The following is a 26629-nucleotide window of genomic DNA, read 5'->3' as shown; positions in this document are numbered from 1 at the left end:
CGATGAGTCTATGACGCTGCTCAGTGTGGGTAAGGGTGACACAACAGGCCCTTAATTCGAACTGGAGCAGTTTGTGGATGTTTTGCAAATACTTGAGTATCAAATCAATTTGACTGGAGTTAAGCACTTTAACAGTCATACAGCCGCAAAACCAGACTGCATGATAAGGCTCAAGAACTTTATTTAATATTTAATTTATGGGTGTCCCACCCACTGGAATATTTGAGGCACCATTTTTATAACTCAAATTCTAAATCCAAACAACCGATGCTTCATAAATACTCCACAGACAGCCGTTGGTTTGTTTGTGATATTCTTTGAATATTACTGAGTACTGAATAGCTTCACAAGTATTGTGACTGTTTCATCAGGAGTTGAAAAAAAAGCCCCGATTTTTTGTATTTTGTAAGTAAGATTCAATCAGCTATAATATTAGGTATCAGTAAATAGCTAATATAAAGCCATAAAAACTAGATGGCACTCATAGTTAAAGCTAAAACAAAATCCTTAATTTACCAGTTTGCTTAAATATTGGAAAAATCACTGAAAGATTAGTGACCTAAAATAATTTATATTGGTTGCAAGGGTAAAGTGGAAACACTCAAGTGTCTGGTCTCCTCTTGATTCTACCAAAAAGTTCTTTTTTTTTTTCTTCTCACATGAGCTTTCCATTTCCTTGTTTTTCTGGGTGTAAACTTGAGTTTTATGGTATACTTTTCAGTATGATATAAGGGGAATTAGCAATCCAATTGTAATGGAATTATACAGCTAACTTCCAAAATGGATCTGTAAATGTTATGTTATTTTGGGTTATTGAAACACCTAATTTAAATGAAGGAATTTTGTATACATAGCTGTATTAGATTAGAAGGAAAACGGGAACTGATGTGCTTAGATAATAAAACACATTTAAAAATGAAAATTTTGTCTCATGGAATTATTTGTGTGTTGAAACTGAATATAGTGTTGATTAATAATTTTGTATCTTGTTCATCCTTGCCCTTCTATAGCCTAACCAGTATAATGAAGTAAATAAAATCCATACCTCCAGATCTCCTGAGATATTGGCCCCTGCAAGAATGCCAGTAGCTGCTGGGAAAAAAATGGCAAAGACCGAGAAAAATCCTTCACCTCTGAAAACTGGTCCAAAATTTTCTGCAAATATTGAGGCTGCAAATACAAATGAAAATGAAACATATCACCAAGACTTGATTCTGAAGTTACATGATGAAGTAGATAAATGAACTAGCCTTTCACCTCTGGAAGACTGGGTTCCAATCCATTTTAGCTCATAAGTGAGGTGAATTTGATCATCTCACTTTAGTTCCCTTCAGTGCATGTTTCTCCAGATCACAGAACTACAGCTCAGTATTGAAATAACAGGCGTGTTCCAGGTTCAGATTAAAATAGACAAAACTGTGTCGCGCACACATAAACGGCTCAAACCGCTACTGCCAGTGTGTCAGCTTCAGAGGCATTCACAGGTTCAAAAGTAAAAACGGACTAAACCCAGTCACCCAGAAATATATTTAAAAAAAAAAACTGGGTTCCCTTAGTTTACATGCTCATTTATATTTGGATAAAACAGCCTGATCTTGTAGAATTTATCAATGAGAATTTTGCAGAACTAAAGGCTGCAGGACTGGGCCAAAAATATTAATTTATTTTATATTATTTGGTCATAGCAACACTTGCCTTGGTAATTAAAAAAGCCTTTGGCCTTCTTTTCGTTGCTGGTCGGAATGACTGTCCCAATGAAGAAATTTGCAATGGCAATAAGAAGAATGACTAGAAGAATTACTTGAGCCTGTTAACAGAGACAAAAGCGTTTTACTAGTGGACTCTTTTTTGTTTTGAATATGGTGGTAATTACGTATGTAGTGGTATTTATGTATTATTTACGATGTATTTCAAATTTCTGCAATATTAGAACACACTCAGACACTGCTTGGGCAGATGATTCAGTAATCAAGATGACTAAATAGAAAAAGTGCCTTAAGTTCTATGTCCATAACAAATATTTTGTAACAAGGAATGGACATGAAATATAGAAAGTTATGACTACAGCTTTATATTGTAGTTTGCTTCCTTTACAAGAAAAGGAAAAATGAAACAGCTGATGGATAAATATTTAGATTAAGATATTTTGCATTGTTTGTTTAGTTTCAGGACGTTGTTACATAATGGGTTATAATATCTAATTGACCACTCTTACAAGTTGCTCTAAATTCCCCTCACAGCAGAACATAAAGATAAGGTTGCTATTCTGGATCTGATTTTGACAGGTACATTCCAGTCTCTTAGCTGTAACATTTCCTTTATTTTATGGGTGTTTTCCCATTAATAGATGTGACTGAGATTTTTAACATTTGAACAGTAGACAGGAAGGCATGAATCATTAGAGGGTAATGAATGGATAGCAGTATAACAACTCACTTTGGGGCCAGTATTCTACACAGAGTAGTATGGCTAGACTGTGTATTCTTTTTATTATTGTTATTTCTATAGAGCTATAAAAAAAATAAAAGGGGCATCTACCCAAGGCTGTAGATGATCCTGCCATAAATTACAAAAACAAGTAAAATTAAACCGCCGGCAGAACACCAAATTCCTCTTCCCCCACAAATTTCGGTGTGAGGAAAAGAGGGAGCCTGCGGCCTAACTCTGTTTCCACTGACATCAATAGCTAACTCCCATTGACTTGAAAGGGAGGTGGGAAGCTAATGTTGAGTGCTTTTGAAATTCCCACCTGTCATATGTAGATCTCTACCCCCAAACACTTGTTTTATGCTTATATAACACATTTTGCAGTGTAATAATACTTATTTATACGTAACTTTTAAAGCTTACCTTTGCTTCCCATTCCATCCCAGCCACAGAAATGCCTAAAAGAACAACTACAGTAATGGAGCCTATTATTCTGATGTCATTGGATTCATCCACCATCAATGCACCACTGCTCTGGAAAGGGTAAGAACACAGTTTTTATGATCAGATGGAGAGATCAGACAACCAGTTAAGGCAGAATGGAATGAGTAAATTAACTTATACAGTTTCACGGGTTAATGATTTCCTGCACTAGCTGGGCCTTAGTAGTTGAGATTACTGGTTGACTAATTAGGAGCCTATTCCCTTTAGTAATTTTGAAGCTCTTGTAGCATTGTATAAAACACTTCTGATATAAGTTAGAAGTGATGGAAAATCTTATTAAGTAGGATTCGTGGTCCATTTAGAGAGATCTAAATAAGAACCAAAGACTGAAGCTCTTAGAAAAATTGACAGAATTCCCTGGTTTAACCACATGCAACAAATATACTTTCATATTTACCTTAAGAAGCTCTACAACAGTTTCAGCAAATCCAACTACATACATGGCTACTGCTACAGCATTGGCAAAGGCAAAGATAAGTCCGATTGATCCTCCAAATTCAGGTCCTAAACTTCTTGAGATAAGATAGTAAGCACCACCTGCCAAGAGGAGAGACTGTTGCTTTAACATAATTCAGCTATTGCCAGATCTTGCTCAGCTTATTTATGTGAGCAATACCACTGGGAGTTTTGTTTTTTGCTTGAGGATTTGCCCTGTTAATGGAAGGAGCAAATTTGTGTGTGGATGGGCCCAGGAAACTGTTTGCAAAAATTCAGCTTTCAGAATTTACTGTAGAATTAAATACTAAGTATTGAAAATGACTAGCTATTGGAATCATTAATATCTTTTTAGCATGTATTATTTGGAATGCAAACCAGCCACTAATGGTATATAATTAAAACAAGGATGCTATAGAGAAAAGATCACCGCTGAAAGGATTTTTCCTTACCTGGGTCCTCCCGTTGTCAGTGTAAAAATTCATTCGCCAAGATACAAACATGCACAATACAGTCCTTAAATAGTTCATAGAGTTAAGCTATAAAGTCTTTAAAGTTTTTGCATTTCTACATAGGCGGAACCTCACTCAATCAATTAAATAATTCCTCCTATCATAATGAACCATAGTGTTTAATGTCAGAATGTTTTAAAATCAGCTCTGCTGAAGAGACATGTTGTTGTTTGGAGTTAACTCAGTAAAACAGATCACCCAAAACTTTTATATTTTGGTTTTTCTTTGCTTTACCATACTGGGCTAACACCATTACAATCCCTCCATTTTATTCTAAATCAGCTCTGCAGATTTCCATATTTTCCATATAGTAATATTTACGTACCTCCTCTTACTACTCCATTCGTACAAATGGCAGACATTGAGATACCTGTTAATGTTGTTACTACCACACTCAGCATAATAACCACGATTCCAAGACCTGAAAAATCCCAAAAAGAGTATATTTAACCTAAATACCTGCTCAGCACTTGAATCCTATAGTTAGAAATCACCATCATCCACTGTGGGGAAAACACCTGGTGTACCTTCAAGACCCTGAAATGCACTAAACTTTTAGATACAAGTTTCATGAAGTACCTGAAATGTACTAGACTGTAGTATTGCACCAAGAGTAATCACTTATGTTCCAAGAAGCACCTGAAATGTAAAAGGATTTTATAAGGAAATGTACAGGAAGTGATAAAAGTTAATGTATCCATCAATCTGCATCAGTCTTTAAGCTAAAGGAATGAGGCTCATAATATTCACTCTCTCCAAGGAAATGGAACCTGAAATGCTCTGAATAAGAATGATCTATTAAAAGAATAAGAACAAAAGAACTCCAGGACAAAGTGGAATCCATTCCTCCTCCAGTCTCATACAGGAACAGCTGAAACGTACTTTACAAATTGAAGTGAAACTGGGATTTATTAAAATGACAACTCAAACATTCCAAAATTGTGGATAGTGTTGGCTAGATGTATTACCTGCTGGTTCTTCTGGGGTCTAGGTGTCCAGTTTGGTTTATCCTTAGTAGTGGTGTTATTTTAGGGAATATGACCTCTGGTTTCTCTCATAAGAATATAATTAAACCTTTTTTGAGTCTTGAGAACATAAGAAACCCTAAAGATTTTACCTCCACGGACAAACCCATTAGTTGCTATTGCAGAAGTTGACAACCCAGTAATTGAGGTTACTGTGGTGGCAAGAAGAATTATGACAACTCCAAGACCTGTCAGTAATGAAAAGATAAAATATTTTATTTGTGATCCATATTCCATATTGTCTTTAAATTAAACTTTCAAACTAGAATCAGAGCTCTGAACTGAAATGATAGTTTGTAGACCACTTCTGGTCTATGGAGCAATTCCAGCTGGTCCATGTAGCTACTTCTATCACAATAGCAAAGCATCCACCAGTCTTCAAGCAGTGATGTTTTCTGACAGAAGTAGCCCAGTCACGGACTCTCCTATGATTTCCAGAGACTTTCTTGAAACTAATAAAAATAACAATAAAAAAGCAACTTTCTGCCTGGGTGCCTCATGTCTTTCTTTGATCCACCCCCTTAATACTACAAAAATTAAGCAACCAAGCAATGTTATAATGTCTTTTTCTCTTGTGTAGATGGTTGGAATAAACATGCTATAAGCATTTTAGAGAACCATATTTCAGTCATGGGGTTAAAACATGGATCTTGAACAAGTTCTTATATAGGGAAAAACAAAAAAAAAAGTTTAATTGGTTTCCGTTTTACTCAGCTTTGGTTCTCATATTGCGCCCATCACCATGGTATCTGACCAGCTGATTGACCACAATAATAGTACAGAAATATGCACTTTTGTCAGGTGTCTGCTATACATTTAGCCTTGATCAGCAGTTCTCAAACTGTGGGTCAGGATCCTAAAGTGGGTCGTGACCAATGTTCCCTCTAATTTTTGACAGGCCGTGTGCGCAAAAAATTTCTTCTGTGCAAATTTTTGTGCGCGCGGTGTTTCGCCGTGTGCGTGGGGTTTAGGATCTGTGTGCATGCGCACAGCTTAGAGGGAACAGTGTTTGGGACTCCGTTTTTAATGGTGTCACCAAGGCTGGCTTAGACTTGCTGGGACCCAGGCTGGGGCCCGAGGCCGAAGCCTGAGGACTTCAGCCCTGGGCAGCAGGGCTCAGGTTACAGGCCCCGTCTCTGGGGCTGACGCCCTTGGAAAGGGTTGGGTTGGAATTAGGAGGGGATATGGCTCTGAGAGAATCTTCATTTTAACGAGAGGACCAGAAAAGGTAAACTTTGAGAGCCATTTGTTTAACTAAAATTCAACATACTGTGGAATTACATGTAACTAATCAAAATACCTGGAGTTTTATTTTAGTAAAAGGTGAACCTCAAAAGGTTCTGAGGTTCTTTACAGTTCAGATAGGTTTGCGTGTTTTTCTGGACCTTGTCCATACAGTGCAGGTTCTCTTCATTCGGCAAAATTGGACTAGAAAGCCCATGAGAATAGGGCTTCTTCTGAGGTTTTCCTTCCAAACTACTTTCCTACTTCTAGTCAGGCAAGAAATATTATAACAGCTTTTCTCTTATTTTCTTGCTTGTATTTCCTGTGGCGTATTGGAAACTGATTAAAAATGACAAACTTTCACTTTAAGTGTGAGGAATTCCTTGCTCCTGCTTGCAGGCTTGGGGGCTCTGAAGGAAGTCATATGATCTGGATTATCTGAGTCAGTAGGGGACAGCCAGGCTGGAAGGAACCATCTTAAAGCCATGTGGGTTGAGCTGTGCCTTGCTGCCTTTGGGAGCAGCCTATATTCTCTCTGTCTTGGGTTCTTGTGTGTTATCATTCTGAATTTTAAGGAATAAGATAGTATTAAGTTGCAACCTTCCAGCAAGAGTATTTCTGTTTTCATCTAATTTCTCTGTGTGAAATCTTAATTGTATCCGAACTACTTCACGCGTCCCTATTTCAGCATTTCCTGCCTCAGTAATTCTATTGCTCCCATTAGGTATGTGCATTTTCACTTTAAAATGGAAGGCTAAACTTAGCCTATAGCCATAAATATTGGCCACGGCTTGTCAGAACCGAAACATGGACACTGTAACTAGCAAACCATTAGAGGTACTACAAAGTATGGACTTATCTGCCCCAGTTCTACTTGCTGGCTTCATTTCAGATTAGATGGCTGACTTCATTTCATATTGGATTATTATAGATATCGAATACCCAAACCAATGTTCTTTGTTTCTAAAATGATAGCCATGTTATCACAGCACTTTAAGGCAGAGCAACATCATGCAGGAGATATAAGTGATATATAGCATGAGGTTAGATATTTTAAATGGTAAATCACACTTATACTATTGACTTGTGAGTTTTAATTTTAACCAAGGATGCACCTATTTGGTATATGCTTCTGTATACAAAGTCAGTTCCTGGGGCCACATCCTATCATAGTCTGCGCACACAAATCCCACTGAATCCAATGGGTATTTTTCACCCTGGTGAATGGCAGGCCACAATCTGACTTTTAAATAAACTGTTAACTCATTAAATTGAATAATTCAGACACATCACTCTCAAAATAGATTGAATGTTTTCCCTGTAATTTGTATAAAGTACCTTCCAGAGCTTTTCAATTACATTTTGATAACATACTTTATCAAAACAAATGTGCTAAATAGGGCTATATATTCTGCTCATTAGACAAGTGATGTGTCTGTTTGGACAGAATTTGTTACCAATCCAGAAAAAAGGAAACATTCAATAGGCACAGTGCAAGGGATAAATGAGCTAGGCAAAACAAAACACTATGAATATTATTTATTTCATTATTATATGGTAACATTTGGGGCAAAATTTTCTAATGGCCTAAACTTGGCCCCTTTTCTCACCTCTGCCTAACTATCAGGTTTGGGGGAGCTGTAAAATGACAGGTGCAAATTAACAGGATGGTTTTGGAAATGTAACCCTCTCAGTAGAAGATTTAACTCCTCTTTTCATAGTTGATAAGTTCTTATGATTAGAGAACCTTGTCTCAACCTTTTTCCTCTTTAACAGCTTGTACCCAAGACAACTTAGCAAGAAAAAGGTTTGCTCTCTTCGTCCTTCTAATGATTGGGATATAAATGGGGCCCAGATGGTAGCTTCACTGACTCATTTAACTTCCATGTTAGCAGCAGTGCCCAGTGAAATCCCCAAGCCATGTTAGTGATGAGCTACATCTCTACTTTCCTTAATAGCTTTTCTTGCGACATAATGCCCATTGCTTATAGGATATTCAGAAAATGCATTGGGAGATTATTCAAACTACCTGCTTTATGTACAAGACATGTAATTTAAATAAAACAACAACAAAGCAATAAACAGTAAGAAGGGAGGGTTTGATTATTAGTGAATTAGAATTGTAAAATTAAATGTGAAACTATGGCCATTGTAACTGCTGTTGTGCAAAGGAATGATAAGATCTGATTAAAGTTTATATTGAAACCCAGACATATGGATGTTAAGTAAATTGCATTAAAATGAATTACTCTTGCCTATGGCTATTCTCACACCTCAAAACAAAGTAATGCTTCTTGATGATCTCAATAAGTTACTAAACTGCCCTTAAAAAACTAATTTTGCATGAAACCCTGGAGCAAAGTCTTGGCAATGTTAAGATGCAGAGTTTTCATGGCAAAGCATACACTTATGTGTGCCCCGTGGCTGCAAACCCTCATTTGGTATGCATCATAAAATCAGCAAGCACCCTTTTGTCAGAGACAGGCACAGTACTGGAGCCAAATGTGAAACACTGTAAAAATATGCAGAGTTCTTCCATTTTCTTTCAGGAACTTTCTTGCCTTTTCAACCTTACGTCTAAGTAAGTTTATGTTCTTTTTTCTTTTTTCAGAAGACCTGTTACACACAGGTTTCCTAATTGCAAATTCAGGGCTCCATCTAGCAGTCCTCACGCAAGCAAAGCTTCCGTGATGCCAATGGAAGTGTTGCCTAAGATGAGATTTCAGCCCTTGAAAAGTCTTGAGGGGGTGCTTGAAGCTGAGGTTTTGTTTCAGCCCAGAGATCCATCCACGTTTGGATTCTGAATCACCCCAGAGATCAGGCATGGTCAGACCCCAGATCCAAAGTTTGGGTTCAAGTTCCTCTCGAATACCAATTTATATTGAGATAAAACTAGTAGAACAACCACTGCAAATACCTGCTATTGATGATTTGGAGACTGTGGATTATTGCTGTCATTATTTATATTCTATTAGTGCCCATGGGCCTCGATCAAGGCCCCATTGTTCTAAGCACTGTGCAAACACAGAACAAAAAGAGAGACTTGTCCTGAAGAGCTTACTCATATAAAGTAAATCTGTGCATGGTCTGCTCCAGAAACTGAAAGTGACAGAGAAGGAGAGAGACTTGGTTGTGTGGGTTCATCACAAGATGACTATGAGCCACCAGTATGATGTGGCTATGAAAAAGGCAAATGCAATCCTAGGAAGTATTAGGAGAAGCATTTCCAATAGAGCTAGAGAAGTATTAATGCCATTGTACAAGGCACGGGTAATATTTCACATCAGGTCTTATGTACAGTTCTGGTCGCCCATGTTCAGGAAAGATGCATTTAAACTGGAACAGGTACAGAGAAGAGCTGCTAGGACTATGGAGAATGGAGGGCCTGTCTTTTGAGAGCAGACTGGAAGTGCTTGGCTTGTTTAGCTTAGCAGAGAGAAGGCTGAGAGGAGATTACGATTGTTCTCTATAAATACATTAGGAAGTAAATACCAGGGAGGGTAAAAAGTTATTTAAGCTAAAAAGGCACAAGAACATATGGAATAAATTGGCCATGAGCCAGCGCAGGCTGAAAATTAGAAGAAGCGGGTGGTGTTCTGGTACAGCCTCCCAATAGAAGCTCTGGGGGGCAAACAACTTGAGTACAGTTGTATGACAGGGCTGCTTATGATGATGGGGGGCAGGGCTCAACAGCCCTGGGGCTCATTTCTGGTTGATGTCTTATGTTCCGAAAGGTCTTTCTTCAGGGTGTCAGCTGGCCCCCGGCAGGGGCCAGGAAGGGATTTCTTCTCCCACCTCAATATATTCTGGGAGGGCTTTTTTTAACTACTTCTTCTGAAGCATCAGGGATGGCCATGGCTGGATGACATAGGATGGTGTGGGCCTGGTCTTTGAGGTGGCATCAAGCCTTCTCTCTCTCAGCCGCTTGGCTTGCTGGTTCTTGTTCACATGCTCAGGGTCTAACTGATCGCCATATGTGGAGTCGGGAAGGAATTGGCCTTCCTCTGCAGCGTGTGGGTGTAGGTCACTTGCCAGGATTATATGGGTATATCTCAATCATTTCCCTGGCATTGCAGGGGCCTCAGGCACTGCTGCACCTGGGTCCCCTCCTATTCTCTTGCCTGTGCACATAATAGTCTAGTCTCCCATGGGCTGCAATACTTTGGTCTCATTTTAGTTGTTCCGTTGTTGAATTTAGTGTCCTGTTGCTAGGTGGTGTTAGTGGCCTGTGATGCACAGGAGATCAGACTAAATGATCTGATGATCCCTTCCGGCCTTAAACTCTGTGATGCTATGATTTTACATTCCTGAATAAAAGCCTAATACTGCAAGATGCTGAAGACCCTGTGAGGTGGTGAGCGCAATAATCTCCCATTGACTTCAGTGGGAGTTAGGGAACTCAGTCCCATGCAGGACTGAGTCCTCAGGGTCCAACTCTTACTGAAGTTGGTGAGTCATTACATTAAATTCAGTGGGAGTTGGACAGGATGCAGACACAATGAAAATAAAAGGTCCTCCTGCACCACAAAATATACTTTGTTAATGTATCTGAAAAGCTTAGTCAAGTTTTAATAAGATATTTCCTGGTGCCACTAGTAACTGTTTCTGTATTGTAATTAAAAATAGTGTGTGAGTGATAGTTTGGGTTCATGGATTAGCAAAGTATGAAGTAGAAAGGTCAACTGTGCATGAGTATACATATTATAAATTGGTTTCAGTCATGAAGTTGAGAACCGTTACTGGTTCTAAATACAAATTTCACCAAAGATGGGGGTTGTATTATGTTTGTGTGTATAGTTGACACATACATCCCTCTAAGCTGTAATTTGGCTGGGGGTCTTAAAAATTCCAGTAGCTCTTATACCCTAGCAAACACTTAGAAGACCAAAGTTAGTGCAACATGCAAACTCACATTTCAGATTAAATATTAATTGTGATCATGTGTAGTTTCTACCCTTATTCTTTATGCTGTTGAAAATTATATTGAAAAAATACATACCAATTCCAGCTTGACCTACAATCCAGGACAGTCGAATGAAAAGCATCACACCCCAGATATTCAACATGCATCTCACCTAAGTTTTAAACAAACGATCTTACATCATTATAAAATTACAAACAGTATTATGAAACTTGATAAGGTGCATTGCAGAAAGTGAGTAGGCTTTTTAAAAGCAGCAAACAACCCCCTGTTTTTTAAGGGATTTTATCATTGTTGATATATTAATTTTTGTAATATACAGATAATTTTCTGGTAGGAAGGTTTAGGTTTCTCTCACCAGCACACCTTTCACCCATCCAAACTTCACAAATCCCCCTTTGCTTTCTTCTTCCTTGTTGGCTGTTGCTTCATCTCCTGGAGTGCCATCTCCATTAGTAACTCTCTCGATTGAACCGGGGTTCACTGCTATGTTCTAAAATATCACAAAATATATATATACATATATTCTGTACAGTTGATTAAACAATATACCAAGCAGATGACAACTGGCTGCATAAGGAACACATGAAAAATAGGGATCCAAAATAAAAGTGTATTTTGCTTTTTTTTTTTTTTTTTGGAAGAGAATGTTATCCTCTTACACTAAATAGTAGCTGAACTACTCAAGATATAATCAAAATGAGTAAGTGTATCATAATCTGGACTTAAATCCTGTCTATGTGTGTATGGGTAAGCGTTAATGGTAGACATCATATATGCCATATTTATATGTTTGTATACCACATAGCACACTGAGGTCCTGACCTGGTTGGCCTCTAAATGCTACTGCAATGTAAATTATTGCTGTTAATAATAATAATAATAAAATATATTTATATAACATAAGAAGTATTGCTGTCTACAGAAACTAGAATTTGCTGAATACTACTTGGCAAATAAGTTATTGTATGAATTTCACCATTTTTCATCAGATAATACAGTCACCAAATATATCTTTGCAGAATTTGACCAACTCTGTAGCTTAAGTACTTTTTAGTGAGAATGTTATTTGATGAATAGTAGCAAAAATGCATCAGATAATACACTAAATGAAAAATCTGTTCTACTGTTTAACTAGCTCTAATAGAAGTATAAGCATACAGGGTCAAGTACTGGCATGCTGGTGCCATAACCACATGCCAAATGCAGAGTTCATGTGTACTCACATCCTGGCTTTGAAAAACCTCCTCCCTACACACACAGGAATGGCTGAACCAACATCCCAAAGTTTTGGGAAAGTTCAGATCTGGATGCAGAGTTAGATCTGTCCCTCTAATGGGACAACAAAAAATCTCAGTGTCCCTCCCCTTAGCTTTTGAGAAAGTTCAGCTCCAGGTCTGCAGCTTGCAGTTTAGATAGGAATAAGTTGTGTTAGAGGATTGCACCTTGCAGCCATTGGTGGGTCAGGGAGTACCTGTGGACTTACACAGAGACCATGTCCCTGACCTCTATATTATGCCTCATTGCTCGGTTTCATCATATGAAGTTTCTGGGAGAATCCGCATAAGGGCAGACAACATACAGTTGCAGGTTAGGCCCTGTGTGAAGAAAGATACATAGCCCGTTGGGGTGAGTGAGAGGGTCAGAGAGATGGAGGAAGCTGGTAGTTCAGGGAACTCAGTGCTTTTCAGGACTTGGTGGGGTGTGAGGACATTTCCAGAGAGAGTAACTATGCAAAGGGGAGGGGTAACATACTAGGGCATAGACATAGCTGGGTTCCCAATTAATGTGTCAAGTTGTGTGCATGTAGGAGATAGGGAATCTCCATTTATTTCTTCCTCATCCTTCTATGTCCTAATAAGGAGGAGAGGATGGAAGATGATAAAATACAGGTAGGATATGACGAGAAACAGTCAAAAGAAAAAAAGTCCCATTCAATTACATCATGTAAAGGCAAACAGCTAAAAAGTAACAAGTTTTTAAAGTGTTTGTATACCAGTGCTAGAAGTCTAAATAATAAAATGGGTGAACTAGAGTGTCTTGTATTAAATGAGGCTATTGATATAATAGGCATCACAGAAACTTGGTAGAATGAGGATAATCAATGGGACAGAGTAATACCAGGGTACAAAATATATCAGAAGGACAGAACAGGTCGTGCTGGTGGGGAGTAGCACTATATGTGAAAGAAAGCATAGAATCAAATGTAGTAAAAATCTTAAATGAACCAAACTGTACCATTGAATCTCTATGGATAGTAATTCCATGCTTGAATAATAAGAATATAGCAGTAGGGAATATATTACAGACCACCTGACGAGGATGATGATAGTGACTGTGAATGCTCAGGGAGATTAGAGAGGCTATTAAAATAAAAAACTCAATAATAATGGGGGATTATTTCAACTATTTCCGTATTGACTGGGTACATATCACCTCAGAAAGGGATGCAGAGATAAAGTTTCTTGACACTTTAAATGACTGCTTCTTGGAGCAGATAGTCCTGAAGTCCACAAGAGGAGAGGCATTTCTTGATTTAGTCCTAAGTGGAGCACAGGATCAGGTCCAAGAGGTGAATATAGCTGGACCACTTGGTAATAGTGACCATAATATAATTAAATTTAACATCCCTGTGGTGGGGGAAACACCACAGCGGCCCAACACTATAGCATTTAATTTTGGAAAGGGGAACTAGACAAAAATTAGGTTAGTTAAACAGAAATTAAAAGGTACAGCACCAAAAGTAAAATCCCTGCAAACTGCATGGAAACTTTTTAAAAACACCATAATCGAGGCTCAACTTAAATGTATACCCCAAATTAAAAAATATAGTAAGAGAAACAAAAAAGAGCCACTGTGGCTAAACAACAAAGTAAAAGAAGCAGTGAGATGCAAAAAGGCATCCTTTAAAAAGTGGAAGTTAAATCCTAATGAGGAAAATAGAAAGGAGCATAAACTCTGGAAAATGAAATGTAAAAATATAATTAGGAATGCCAAAAAAGAATTTGAAGAACAGCTAGCCAAAGACACAAAAAGTAATAGCAGGTTTTTGTTTTTTTAAAGTACGTCAGAAGCAGGAAGCCTGCTAAACAACCAGTGAGGCCACTGGACGATCAAGATGCTAAAGGAGCACTCAAGGGTGATAAGGCATCTGGCATTGGCCACTGTCGGAAGACAGGATACTGGGCTAGATGGACCTTTGGTCTGATCCAGTATGGCCATTTTTATGTTCTTAAGAAGGCCATCGGGGTGAAGAAATCATGGTCCCTTGCTAGGAAGGAGAAAAGCAGGGGAAGGTGTCAGAAAATGGGGCTTTTTGCCACTCTGTTGGCGGATGTCTAGGGTGGGTTCCCACCAACACTCGCCTTGCTTATTGTCAGCTGGCATGTGCATGCCCAACCAGAATTTGGCCCGTAGCATACACATATATGTATTAATGTAGAAATATATAATGTATAAGATTTTACTGTATGTGTAATTAAAACTGTGAAGTACCTGCTTTAATGTGATAACACTATAGAAACATACTTCATTACAACAGTAACAGCAACAATCATTATCATACATCTTACAAAATCAGGAACAACTACTTTCAATGACCCTCATACAACATTAAGAGTACCATAAAGCAGAAGCATCTCTTCTTATGAAAGACAATGTATTCCAGGGGATAAGGCTACCCGTGTGGGACATAGGAGAACTAGATTCTATTTCTGGATCTGCCATTCACTCAATGTGTGATACTGAGCAAAGCCAAAATTTTCAGAAGTGGACTCTAATTTTGGCCACTTCAGTTTTTAAGAGTCCATCTTGAGAGATATGGTCCCTTATTTTCAAAGGTGCTGAGCACCCATAACACCAAGTCAATCGGAATTAAGTATGCTTGTTGTGTAGAAAATATGGGCTTAGTTCTGACCTCAGATACACAAACAGTTGATAGCTTTGCTGCATACATACCTGCATATCAGACCTGATGTTTTATATTCTCCTTCTGGTACTACCTACCACCTTATCTGATGAAGACCAATGCTGAACTTCTTTGGAGAGAATTTATCTTCTTAAGAGCATCTGTGGGTGGGCTTTTCAAAACTACCCATGTGATTTAGGAGCACAAATCCCATTGTGCTCCTATGTCACTTAGGTGCTTTTGAAAATCCCACCCAAGATGATAGCGGCTACATTCACTCAAAATACAGTCAATTGTTAAGTAAAGGCCAGGAGGATTAGCAGCCATAATACTGTCACATGAATTTTTGTTTATTGCACATTCATGGGATCAAGTCCTCAAAGACAAAAAATAAAAGGTTCACTCATTGCCACTTCAAACTAGTTGTTTCTTACATACTTCAAATTAATTTGTGCTTTCACATTCCATTACCGTAAATTATGGTCCTAAACTTGCCATGGTGCATTTTAAATTGGAGTGCTTTAGGGAATGATTATTTATTTACCAAATGGCTTTACCTGGGCAATTCATGCATTAAGGGTAAGGAGTAAAGGTAACAGAACATTTCAAGAAGTCACCCAAATCAAAAGTTATTGCTGTTTTAAACATTTTCCCGTCTTCATTTCAGAACATTTCAGCTTTAGTATCTTGTGTGGCTAGTAACGATGAGCTCATCCAATCTACATAATAAGTGTGGAGAACAGCCAAGGAGATGAAGAAAGGTTAAATTTATTTTTTATGGTGGGGTAACTGTTAGACCCAAGCAATTCTCACCAACTACCAGCTGTGAAATAGTTCTTACAAAATATATCTTTAACTATAATTGGCATTTTGGAGCTTAATACAAGCTAAAAATGACACATCTTGTTAAAAGATTACACACATTTGACTCCAGTAGTGAAGGAGCTGGATCTCAGATGTTCCTTTTAGCCTGCTTAAATTCTGGCATCAGAAAAATTATACATTTAAAAAAATGTATTAAACATGAATGTTTTATCTTCTGATGTTAAACCAGCATCAAAGCACAATGGAAAGGCTTATGTGGGACTCAGACAGTTGGAGTCACAAATTATGTCGCTTCTTGCCTCCAGCAATGGGCTCAGACAGGCCAGTTATGTTTGACAACTTTGTTTGGTTTGTTGTTTGAATCTAGTTTTCTCTTACTGAGATGTGCTTACCTCTATGTGAACTGCACTGAGAAAAAGGGGGCATAGTATTTAATGTACCAGCCAGGTATGACATATACTGCATCAAACACTAGCAATGGTGCAGGTTTACAGGGCTTTATATGGTAAATTGTGTGGGGTTTGCATAAATGGTCATACAAATCACGAGCCCAGGCTTAATGTATTTAGTAAGGCCACCATCCTTCCTCAAACCGTCAAATGCACAGCTAGGACTTCAAGTGGAACTCACACCACTCAGTGTGACACTCTGTTTCCCTCTAGTGTAGGCTGGGCCACATATGGAGGTTGATGAGCCTACTACGGCTGTGTCTAGCAGGAGTAACACCAGGGTGTGCATAATGCAGAATTCTTCCTCCCACTTGTGGATGATCAGCCATGGAAGCTAGTTTGCCATGGGTGCTACTTCATCCTTCAAAACCCCCATTAGGTGTTTTTAAGCAATAGGTTGACTCACGTAATAAGTTCCTGCTACACTGTGGTTTGCAGGGAGCTACCACAGGGCGGGCTCCACTGCTTGTGAGGATGGATGGGCATACCTTGGGCAAGCTCTTTAAGTCCTACCTCCCTCTTGCACAGTATAATAGCAACATGTTTGTGGGGCGGAGGGCAGAACTAAAGTCAATAGCAAAACTCCCATTGATTTAACTGGGAGTTAGAGCAGGCCCATTGTGTAATTTAGAGTCATTATAATGCTAACTGAAAAAGTCCCATTGAAATCAAGTCCTTGCTTGTTTTCACAAACTGCATGGGGAATGGTTGAGTTATTTCTACCATAGAAGCAGTTGGTGCATATGCTAACACAAAGCACTAACCAATGTACTCCAGGGAACAACCCACCCTGGCAGGGGGCGAAGTTTGATATTCTGATAGGTCTTCTCCATCACTAATTTCTAATTTTCAAAAGTGACTAGTGATTTTAGTTTGCCCCAGTTTTGGGGGGCCCAAATTGAGACACCATGAAGTAGGCTGCTATTCAGAAAGTGCTCTGAAAATACCACCCTCTGAAAATCACACACCTTTAAGAGGTCTCAAATAGACACTGCAAAACTTAGACTCTCCTGCCCCCAATCACTAGTAATTTTTGCAATTCTTGGCCTAAGTTCATCTGCACAGGAACTAATTTTCATAATCATTCTGCTAGTGCAAATTGTAATCTAAAGGATTAATGGGCAACCTGCAGCCCATCAGGCTAATCCGCTGGCAGGCCACAAGACAGTATTTACATTGACTGTCCACAGGCACGGCCTCCCGCAGCTCCCAGTGGCTGCGGTTCACCGTTCCCGGCCAATGGAAGTGGTGGCCAGCACGTCCCTGCAGCCCGCACTGCTTCCCACAGCTCCCATTGGCCAGGAAGGCGAACTGTGGCCACTGGAAGCTGCAGGCAGCCATGCCTGCGGACGGTCAATGTAAACACTGTCTTGTGGCCCGCCAGTGGATTACCCTGATGGGATGCATGTGGGCCGCAGGTTGTCCACCACTGGTCTAAAGCTTACATGGAGTTGTTCCACATAAAGGGAATGAAATGTGATTATTTCACTAATAATCAATTATTATAACAATTCCATAATACCCCATGTGCACTAAAAACACTGTGACAATTAAAATTACTGTGCTTGCATAGTGCTTACTATCCTAACCTATCGTGCAATTACATCTAATTTATTTATATTTCTAAATACCAGAATTGCCTTCTCGATGTTCTTATCCTGTGTTCTTCAATGTTTCAGGTTAAGATCTCAGAACACTTTACAAACATTGATAACTTAGACCTCACAGCACTTGCTTCAAGTCCAGTTAAATATTAATATCCCCATTTTACAGATGGGGTAATTAAGACCAAGGGAACTTGTGACTTGCTTATGTCATACAGTGAATAGAGGAAGAGCCAGGATTACAGCCCAGAAATCCCAACTGCTAGTGCTGTGTGTCAACAACTAGAATATGCCTCCTTCTCCCCTGGTAGTCATGACCTGCAAAACCTTATGTTAAATAAGTAATGTTATGAAGCTTCTGAAATGAGCCAGACAGTTCTTGCTTTGACCTTCGCTCACTAAAAAACCCTCAAAGGACAAAAAACTAAACAGCTAAAGTTCAGCTACATTCTGTAAACAAAAACAGATACCCAAACTGAAAAGCTGTCCAGCAGCAAACCCCAGACTGAATTAGGTTACAATGGTCAAGACTTAAGCCCCGGACACCAGGGTTTCATTGTGCTACTTCACATGCACCAGTGGCATTCATTTATATAATACAAGAAACTTATCTGAACAAGGAAGGCCAGATTCCTCACTGCCTTGTTCTTTGAGTTTTCACTTGTACATCTGCAAAGTGAGTAGCTACCAAATTGGAATTTTCCAGTCATTTACACCAGGTGTTTTATACCCACTTGGCATTCATGTTGCGTAGCTGTAAGTGACCACACAAGGGACCGGATTCTCATTTATGTTAAGGCCACTTTGCACAGCTCAGGCAGAGGCCTTATTGTAAATGGGAGTCCCTATGTGGGAGATGGGGGGGAAAATCAGGCCCTGATTTTCAAATGGTTAACTTTAGGCTTGATTTCAGTACTTCTGATTGATCCTTCCTAGGATGGGTGAACCTCAAGAGGTTTGGAGGTTGAACTGCATTTGAACCAGCATCCAAAAGTCTAATGCTTATCCAAATTATTCAGACCTCACAAATATGCAAAACTGAGTTGGAAATGTAATGAGAGCAGGCTTGCTCTGGAGACTTCTGCTTCCACATTTGGCCAGAAATAGAAAAGAAACCATTTTTTTCTTACTGTATTTTGGCATTTCTAGTCCCAGCTGGAAGCTAGACATGAATCCCTTTCTCCTGCCTCTTCCCTAAGACACATCTGAACAGTTTAGAATTTCAGGGGGAAAATGGTTTGACTTCAACTCTAAAAAAGGGGTGAAGGTTACATCTCAGCAATGCTTTTTATAGCGAACTTGTCAGCATGGTTTTGGGGGTAAGAGGGATTCTCATTTTATTCAAATTAGTTGAACCATCCCTAATAATTTATTCCAGTAGGTTTTCAATTACTTTGTTTAACTGTTGCAAAGAAGAACTATATAGAGGGCTTGATCTAGTAGTCTTTGTCAACCCAAAACTCTCAGTGAAGTTGTGTTTTACACCTACTCTTTGCTCACTTTATACATGTGTCACTACAGAGCAAGGCAGTGCAGAATCAGGCCCCCAGCAGTCCATTAAGGTTTTTTTTATAGAAATGAATTACGTTAGTGCACATGAAGTAGCACAGACATTCGTGAAACCCTGCTATTCAGAGGGTTGGTTTTGACCATTACAATCTGAGACTCGCTGTTATAAACTTTTCAAATACATTTAAGGAGAGTTTTGGGTGTGCAGGGAAGGGAGGATCAGACCTAGACAATGCATTTCTAGTTAATCGTTTTGGGAAAAGTAGGTGTGAAGGGCAACAGAAATGAGGATTATGATGACAAAGGGCCTGTTTCTTGTTAATTAATATCAATTTACCAGAAGTGGCTGTGCAGATAAAGTGGAACATGCATGGAGTGACTGCTGGAGGGGAAGTTCTGTTCATTAGACCTATCAGTCTTGTGAGTCAGTGGTAAACTCTCCCATTCAATCAGTTAATCAAAACTAGGGCCACAATCCCCTTAGAAAGGAGCGGGGAAATAACCCCAACTCTAGAAAATCATTAAAAGCAGTTTAGGTATCTCATTTGTCGAGAGCAGCTGTACTCTGTGGTTCTAACTAGTTTTCTGTAAGTCTGTCTTGCCTCTATGCTTCCATAGTCCCATCACCATAGTATATGAGTGAATTCTAAACAACTCTTTTGCATTGGGCAGTAAAAAAGGATTTCACCAAATGACTTCTGAATAAATGGTTGATAGACGATCACTGAAGTGGTGCCTCTCAGAACCTCCCAAAAATCATTGTTACAATAAACAATGAGGGCCAAAGTCATCACTAGCCTGAATCCATTGATGTCAGTGGGGTAACCAGTACCCTAAGGATGAATTTGTCCCCGAGAATTGTCTGTTAACATATACCTCTTTAAAGCAAATACTTTCAGAACCAACACACATTCTTTTGTGTTTGAAGCTCATCTTAAATGGCATCTTGTCACCTTGTCTTACAATTTGGTAGCTTTTGTTCATAGCACAAATGGGTAAAGCTTTGTATTTCTGACTAGTTGATAATGGTATTTATTCTACATTATAAAACTTTAATACAACAGTTATTAACAGATTATTGCATGAACACAACAAACTAATCAATAGAACTCTGGTTATGATCAGGTGTTAGGCTAGAATAGACAGTTTCATATTTGATTTAGGTTAAATTATGTCTTAAATTGCTACTTCTACACATTTAACTGTAAGTCAAACATAAAATAAATCCTGTGGCTTTATAGCTGTAGACAAGAAATAGGCATATGTTCCTACTGATTGAGTACATTCATTATTTTCAATCAGATACAAACCTGTTTAACAAAGATCTTTGCTCCTAGCAGAATACAGAACAGAAAACATCCTGCAGGTACAAGTCTAAATAAGGGAAGTATTTAGTTATACTTCTTCTCTTGCACAGGGTTCACAAGATAAGGGGCTGGATATGTTAATAAACAAAATTAGCCTGCAAATGTAATGGAAAATGTATCATTCCTTGCAACTTACCTTTGCCAGTTGTTCATGAATTTCTAACAAGCTTGGTCTGTTCATTTTGGCCCCACTGATGCTGCCAGTGTTTCGATAATAATCAATGTTAGGAACTGCATCCACTGTGTTATGGCCAAAGGTTTTTAGATAATATGTGTTACTATGAGTATCATAGGGATGTAAATTTCCATCCGATTTAACGGTATCCCCATTTTGAATAAAATTTTCATATAATGCTCTATTTCCAGGCCTGTGACTGATCCTGTGTCTGCCATGTGCTTCTTCAGTAAATGATGTTTCTTCATAATGTGGAGGATCGGCATCCTCTTGGGGTGTTGCATTATTGTCATGGCTTTCGTTAATTACATTAACTTGAAACCTATTTGGACTTGGGTCCAAGAATACATTTGGAGAATTATTCATTGACATCTTCAATGATGTTATGTGCTTAGGTCACCAATCTTTCTATTCTTCTGTAGTTGGAGATAGTGTTGCTTTATCTGCAATAAGACAGTAATGCTGTTGCATTTGAAAGATCTTGGTTCTTAATCTAGCAAAGTTCAATGGAGACTTTCTTGAAGTGTTCACTCCTAAGTATTCTTCTTAAGGTTGTCCTGCATGACTCTGTCATCAAAAGCACAAGTAAAACTTTTATATATTTAATTAACTTACACAGTAATGTAAGTCTTCCATGATTTCTTAAAAAACCCAGTGAGATAGCAGCCTTATAACATTTTACAAACAGGGCCTGATCCAAAGTCTGAGTCAATGTGATATCAATGGGAGTCTTACTATTTATCTCAGTGGGCTTCGATCAGGCCCTAAATAGGCTAACACTATACATAAAAGTAACTTGCCTGAGTATATTATCTTTTCAGGGACTAAACATAGTACTTCTCTGAATAATGTACAGCCCAATGGTTCATATTGTGTTCAAATAACTAAAGCAAAATGACAATTATTCATTACTGAAATATATATTAGCAATAGTTTTAGACAATACAAGATTCAAAGAATAATTTTACAAATCTGATCTTGCATTCTTTGTGTCCCCAAATACCCATTTAAGACCATTTTAAATAAATAGTGGCAGATGGTTAGAACTAAATGTGTGAGGGATTCAGAACTGCCCCCTCCCCCGCAAAGGAAAACAAGGGCATATATATAAAGCTCAATCCTGCAAATGGTTAAATTTTCAGGATTGGGTCCAAGGAGAACAAGCTGTCAAGTTAGATGACTGAAATGGCATGTATTACTAATTATTTGTGATCTACTAAATCCTGTGCCAGACCAATATGAGGCTTGAAATAATGCATATATTGATAACTACTTTCAGAAACTAAAGAAATGTAATTTTACAACCCTGTGTATCATAGAATCATAGACTTTAAGGTCAGAAGGGACCATTGTGATCATCTAGTCTGACCTCCTGCACAATGCAGGCCACAGAATCTCACCCACCCGCTCCTGTAACAAACCCCTAACCTATGTCTGAACTACTGAAGTCATCAAATTGTGATTTAAAGACTTCAAGGTGCAGATAATCCTTCAGCAAGTGACCCGTGCCCCACACTTCATAGGAAGGCGAAAAACCCCCAGGGCCTCTGCAAATCTTCCCTGGAGGAAAATTCCTTCCCGACCCCAAATATGGCGATCAGCTAAACCCTGAGCATGTGGGCAAGACTCACCAGGCAGACACCCAGGAAAGAATTCTCTGTAGTAACTCAGTTCCCACCCCATCTAACATCCCATCACAGGTCATTGGGCATAGCTACCGCTAATAGTTGAAGATCAATTAATTGCCAAAATTAGGCTATCCCATCCTGTAGAACAATCCAGTAAAAGTCTAATCCTGTCTCTGTTGATCTCATGCTGGGTCTTGGGCCCTTTTGAAAATATATCTGATAGCAGGAAATTTTGGGGAAAAAACATGCAATATTATAAAAGGATTATACCAACTGAACATTGGGTAAATAAATAAACCCATTAGAAGAATGAACTGGGAATTGAAAGACAAATTAACCATATATATTGATATATCTACATATGCCTACCTATATAAAATATCTAATAATCACACAGGGGAATTATAACTTGAAGAGCCCCTTAACCAAATACAATCAAAGCTCATTCTGAGACTTAGCTATAGCACTTGAATGTAAATCAGATCCTGATTCCGTGACTCCCATCTACCCTCTCTCTCTCTGTGTATATAGAATATTCTGCTGTAAACTCTCGTCACAACAAAATTTCTTTATAACCCTCCAAAGATATTGTTTTTTCAAAGCAAGCTGTTCTTTCCAGCTTAATGTTTTGTGAACTCCACCAGAAACAAGAAGCTCCTTCTTTCAGCTTCTTTGTTTGGTACTATTTTTTCTTGGTCACCTCTGATCCATATTACATTTGTTATGTTATTGATTGGTAATCTCTGACCATAGACTGTATGCTTTTCCCATTAGCATAAAAATCTTTAATATAAAAAGAGTGCACAGAAATGAAATATTTTCTTACATAAGGGCCAGATCCTTATCCTACTAAAGTCAATAGCAGTGTTGCTGCTGACTTCAGTAAAAACCAGATTTGGTCCTAATTCTGTGCTTGTAGACTCTGGGTGAAATCCTGGCCCTTTGAAGTCAATGGGAATTTTGCCATTGGCTTCAGTGGGCCCATAATTTCACCTTCCAAGTTTACTTTTACGGTAAGTGTTTCTGCCACCAGGAAAATAAAAGTCTCTTACCTTTCTGCTGCCTTTGCAAATAATGATTTGTTTTTTGCAGTAGATTTCCAGAGGTCTGTTAGATGCTGTTATTCGCCATTAAATTTAGTATTATTAGTATTCTTGCACTATGCATAAATTAACAAGCTTACGCTGTTCAGTAGTTTAACTTACCTCTCAGTCCCATGCTCTAGTGAAGGGCAATCAGCCTCTTATGTACTTCTGTATATAGACCGTCCTTCTCACTTATGCAGCATGGGTTTTACGTCATTGGCTAATTCTTTCTTCTGTGCAAAATATCAAGTGACTTGCCCAACCCCTGTCTTTGACACATGCTCTAAAATGCTCCTAAGTGACTGATTTAGAAGGACATTCTAGCTTGTTAAATATCAACTATAAATGAACCTGTTAATTCTTAGAAGGAAGAAATAAAACTGTGCCTGCGTGTCATAGGAGAAAAATATGGTGGTTTGTTTTTCTTTAGAATTTATAAAATATAGCTACAGGCTTCTAGGCTGCTGTATCAGTTATTGTCCCACAATTATGGATCTGCTTATGTGCACTTGTGTGTCAGTATGTCCTTCCTGTTTATTTCCTTTAAGATCATTTCATTTTAGACTTGTTTTCTTTGATACTTTCGGGGTTGGGGAAGGACGTACAATAAAAGGTGGCTGAATTTACATTGAAATTTCTAAAACTCCACGACTGGAAATCCGATTTTAGCAGATTGTATTTGGAATTTGAACAGTGAGTCAAGCAAATAGTCCCATTAAAGTAAATGGAAAAGGCTCATGGAATAAGGTACTACTCATTGTAACTGTGGTTATTTATTTTTTCTATTATGGTAGTTCCTAGGGGGCCCACTCACAGTTTAAATGTGTTCAGCTTTAAGCACATAGGTGACACTGTCGGTTTGACAGGACTGCTCGTGTGCATAAAGTTAAATATCGGTGACGCCTTTGCAGGACTGGGGTCTGTACAGACACAGAGTGAGAGAAAGGCAGTATTATGATCTCTGTTTTAAAGATGGGGAATAGAAGCACACAGAGAGTAAGTGACTTGTCCAGGGTCTCACTGGTAATGTGGCACAGCTGGGAATTGAATCCGGATCTCCTGAATCCCCATCCAGTGCCTTAGCCACAAGTCGTCCATCTCAACAGTACATGTAGCAGAACTGGGCCAAGTAGCTGTTGCATTTGAAATGAGCATGTTTATTTGTTCACAGACTACTCTGACTTTGCAAAGATGTGTTTGTGGGATCTGCCAGCTACATAATTATCAGTAAACTCCCCTCTTGGGATTGAAACTCATGCCTACTGGGCGTAGTCCTTGAGCCTCCAGACTAGGTAAACTTCAGCTTGTGTGAGTGATGTGCCTATCACCACATCTGAGACTTGGACAGTGGCACTATCCAGGGAGTTAATATAAATCTTCATGCTGAAGAAGGCATAGCCTAATGGTCTGAGTATAGGTTTGGGTGCCAGGTACTCTGGCGCTCTAAGCCTAGCTTTGGACAGGTCTTTGAAAAGAGTTTGGGAATTTTGTTTAAAAAAACAAAGTTTCTTGGGGTCACACTTTGCTGGCACTGTTTAAAATCATGGCCTGCTCAGCTCCTTGGTTCAGCTATAACACATTTTAGAATGCTGGTTAGCCCCGTCAACATCCCCAGCAACACTGTTAGAAACTGGTTTAGCTGGAAACATGTTTATGCATAATCCTGAATTAATTTAGATCCCCAGCATGGATGAGACCACTGACTCTCCTTATGACCTTGATGAGGTCATTTAACCTTCCTGGCTCCGTGCCTTGATTTCCCCATCAGTAAATTGGGGATAAGAATACATGAGAGGAGAATCAGGCTGTGTGTGAACTTTTTTGAGTCTCTCTCTGTTCAAAACCTTGCCCTGTATTTTTGAGGAAAGCCTTTTGAAAAGTTCCAGCCTTGTGCACTCCTTCTTGTAGGCTTGAGTCTTTCCTTTTGATAGAGAAACAACTAATGTTGCTTTATAATCAAAATGGAATTTGGTATATGGCTACAAAATATTGTCAAGTCAAAGAACTAAGTACAGTTCATGGACCAGAGCAAAAATGAAATAGTATATTATTTCTTGTTACCAAGATGAAAAGGATAGTTATGAGCATGTGTACAGTGTGCTAAGGCTCTGCACTGGATAATTTTGTACGGTAGGTACTTGATTTATGTTTGAATTAAAACAAAAATAAATAGAGTATATTGGAGCTATGTGGCCTCAAAGGTTTCTCACACTGGAACCCAAGCCATTTAAATGTTACATGTTCCAGGACACAGCTTTTTACATTGTACACTTTGGATGGAGAAGACCACCAACAAGAGTCAGTACCACCAGTACTGTTCTCTTTCTTGCTATGAGCCTCAGGCATGATATTCATGGCTTTTCCCATATAATACAGTGTCTTCCCCTGTGAGTGGCATTTTCCTTAGCCAAGTTCCCTTCACTGCCACTTGTCTAGCAAATATGGCATGTGGCACAATATGGATTTTGCTGAATTACTGTAAAACAAACAATCACTACAACTCATCTTCTTGTCTCTGCATCTCTTAGCATGCATAGCTGTTTAGTGAGAGTGACAATGCCGAAACAAAAGTCTGATTCCAAGTTTCTCAAAAGTGGAATCAAATTACTGTCAAGTTCTGACACTCTCACACAGCAGCTATTTGCGCTAAGAGGTGACCTTGAGGTATTACTACTCAGCTTCTGTTTTTTCTCTCTTTCTTCTGTCTTACTAGAACCCTCTGCCACAAAATTCCTCAGAGTGACAATCCAAATAAAATCCAATGGTAGGGCCAGATCCTGGCCCCTGATTTGCCCCGTTGCACCACTCTGGTAGTGCAAAGAGACTGAAAAGCTGTCCTGCCCTGCCTGTTGAGGCTTTTCTAGCATGGGGGGAATCACTGGATGATGCACAACTGGCATAACCAGGTCTAGGTTCTATCCTCTTTTGATCCATTGGCATAGAGGGACTTGCAGATTGCCTCTGTACTCTGGCAATCCCCAGCTGGTATTATGGCTACTGGGGCCTATTACCATCCAACACAAGTTAGAGCA

At 38.9% G+C, this 26629-nt stretch overlaps 1 protein-coding gene across 5 annotated transcripts in view; it reads right to left on the bottom strand.

Annotated features, from left to right (window-relative positions):
* SLC12A1 (solute carrier family 12 member 1) overlaps nt 1-23805 on the bottom strand; it is a 67751-nt gene extending 43946 nt beyond the window's left edge. For 2 of the 5 annotated variants that reach the window (XM_084641857.1, XM_084641853.1), the window contains exons 1-10: nt 23565-23711; nt 20846-21451; nt 11407-11541; nt 11127-11202; nt 4996-5091; nt 4204-4299; nt 3329-3468; nt 2851-2961; nt 1696-1807; nt 1046-1170 (exon numbers count right to left, since the gene is read on the bottom strand). In XM_084641857.1, the coding sequence (XP_084497983.1) occupies nt 1046-1170; nt 1696-1807; nt 2851-2961; nt 3329-3468; nt 4204-4299; nt 4996-5091; nt 11127-11202; nt 11407-11541; nt 20846-21256 (1302 nt within the window). In that variant the 5' untranslated portion in view covers nt 21257-21451; nt 23565-23711. The other 3 variants (XM_084641854.1, XM_084641856.1, XM_084641855.1) reach the window with 3 other exon arrangements.
* Between the last annotated feature and the right edge of the window lie 2824 nt (nt 23806-26629).

Source organism: Lepidochelys olivacea (assembly GCF_965140295.1).
Source record: "Lepidochelys olivacea isolate rLepOli2 genome assembly, chromosome: 10".
Classification (NCBI taxonomy): domain Eukaryota; kingdom Metazoa; phylum Chordata; order Testudines; family Cheloniidae; genus Lepidochelys; species Lepidochelys olivacea.
The sequence above is the reverse complement of the archived record's forward strand: the minus strand, read 5'-3'. Positions and strand labels throughout refer to the sequence as shown.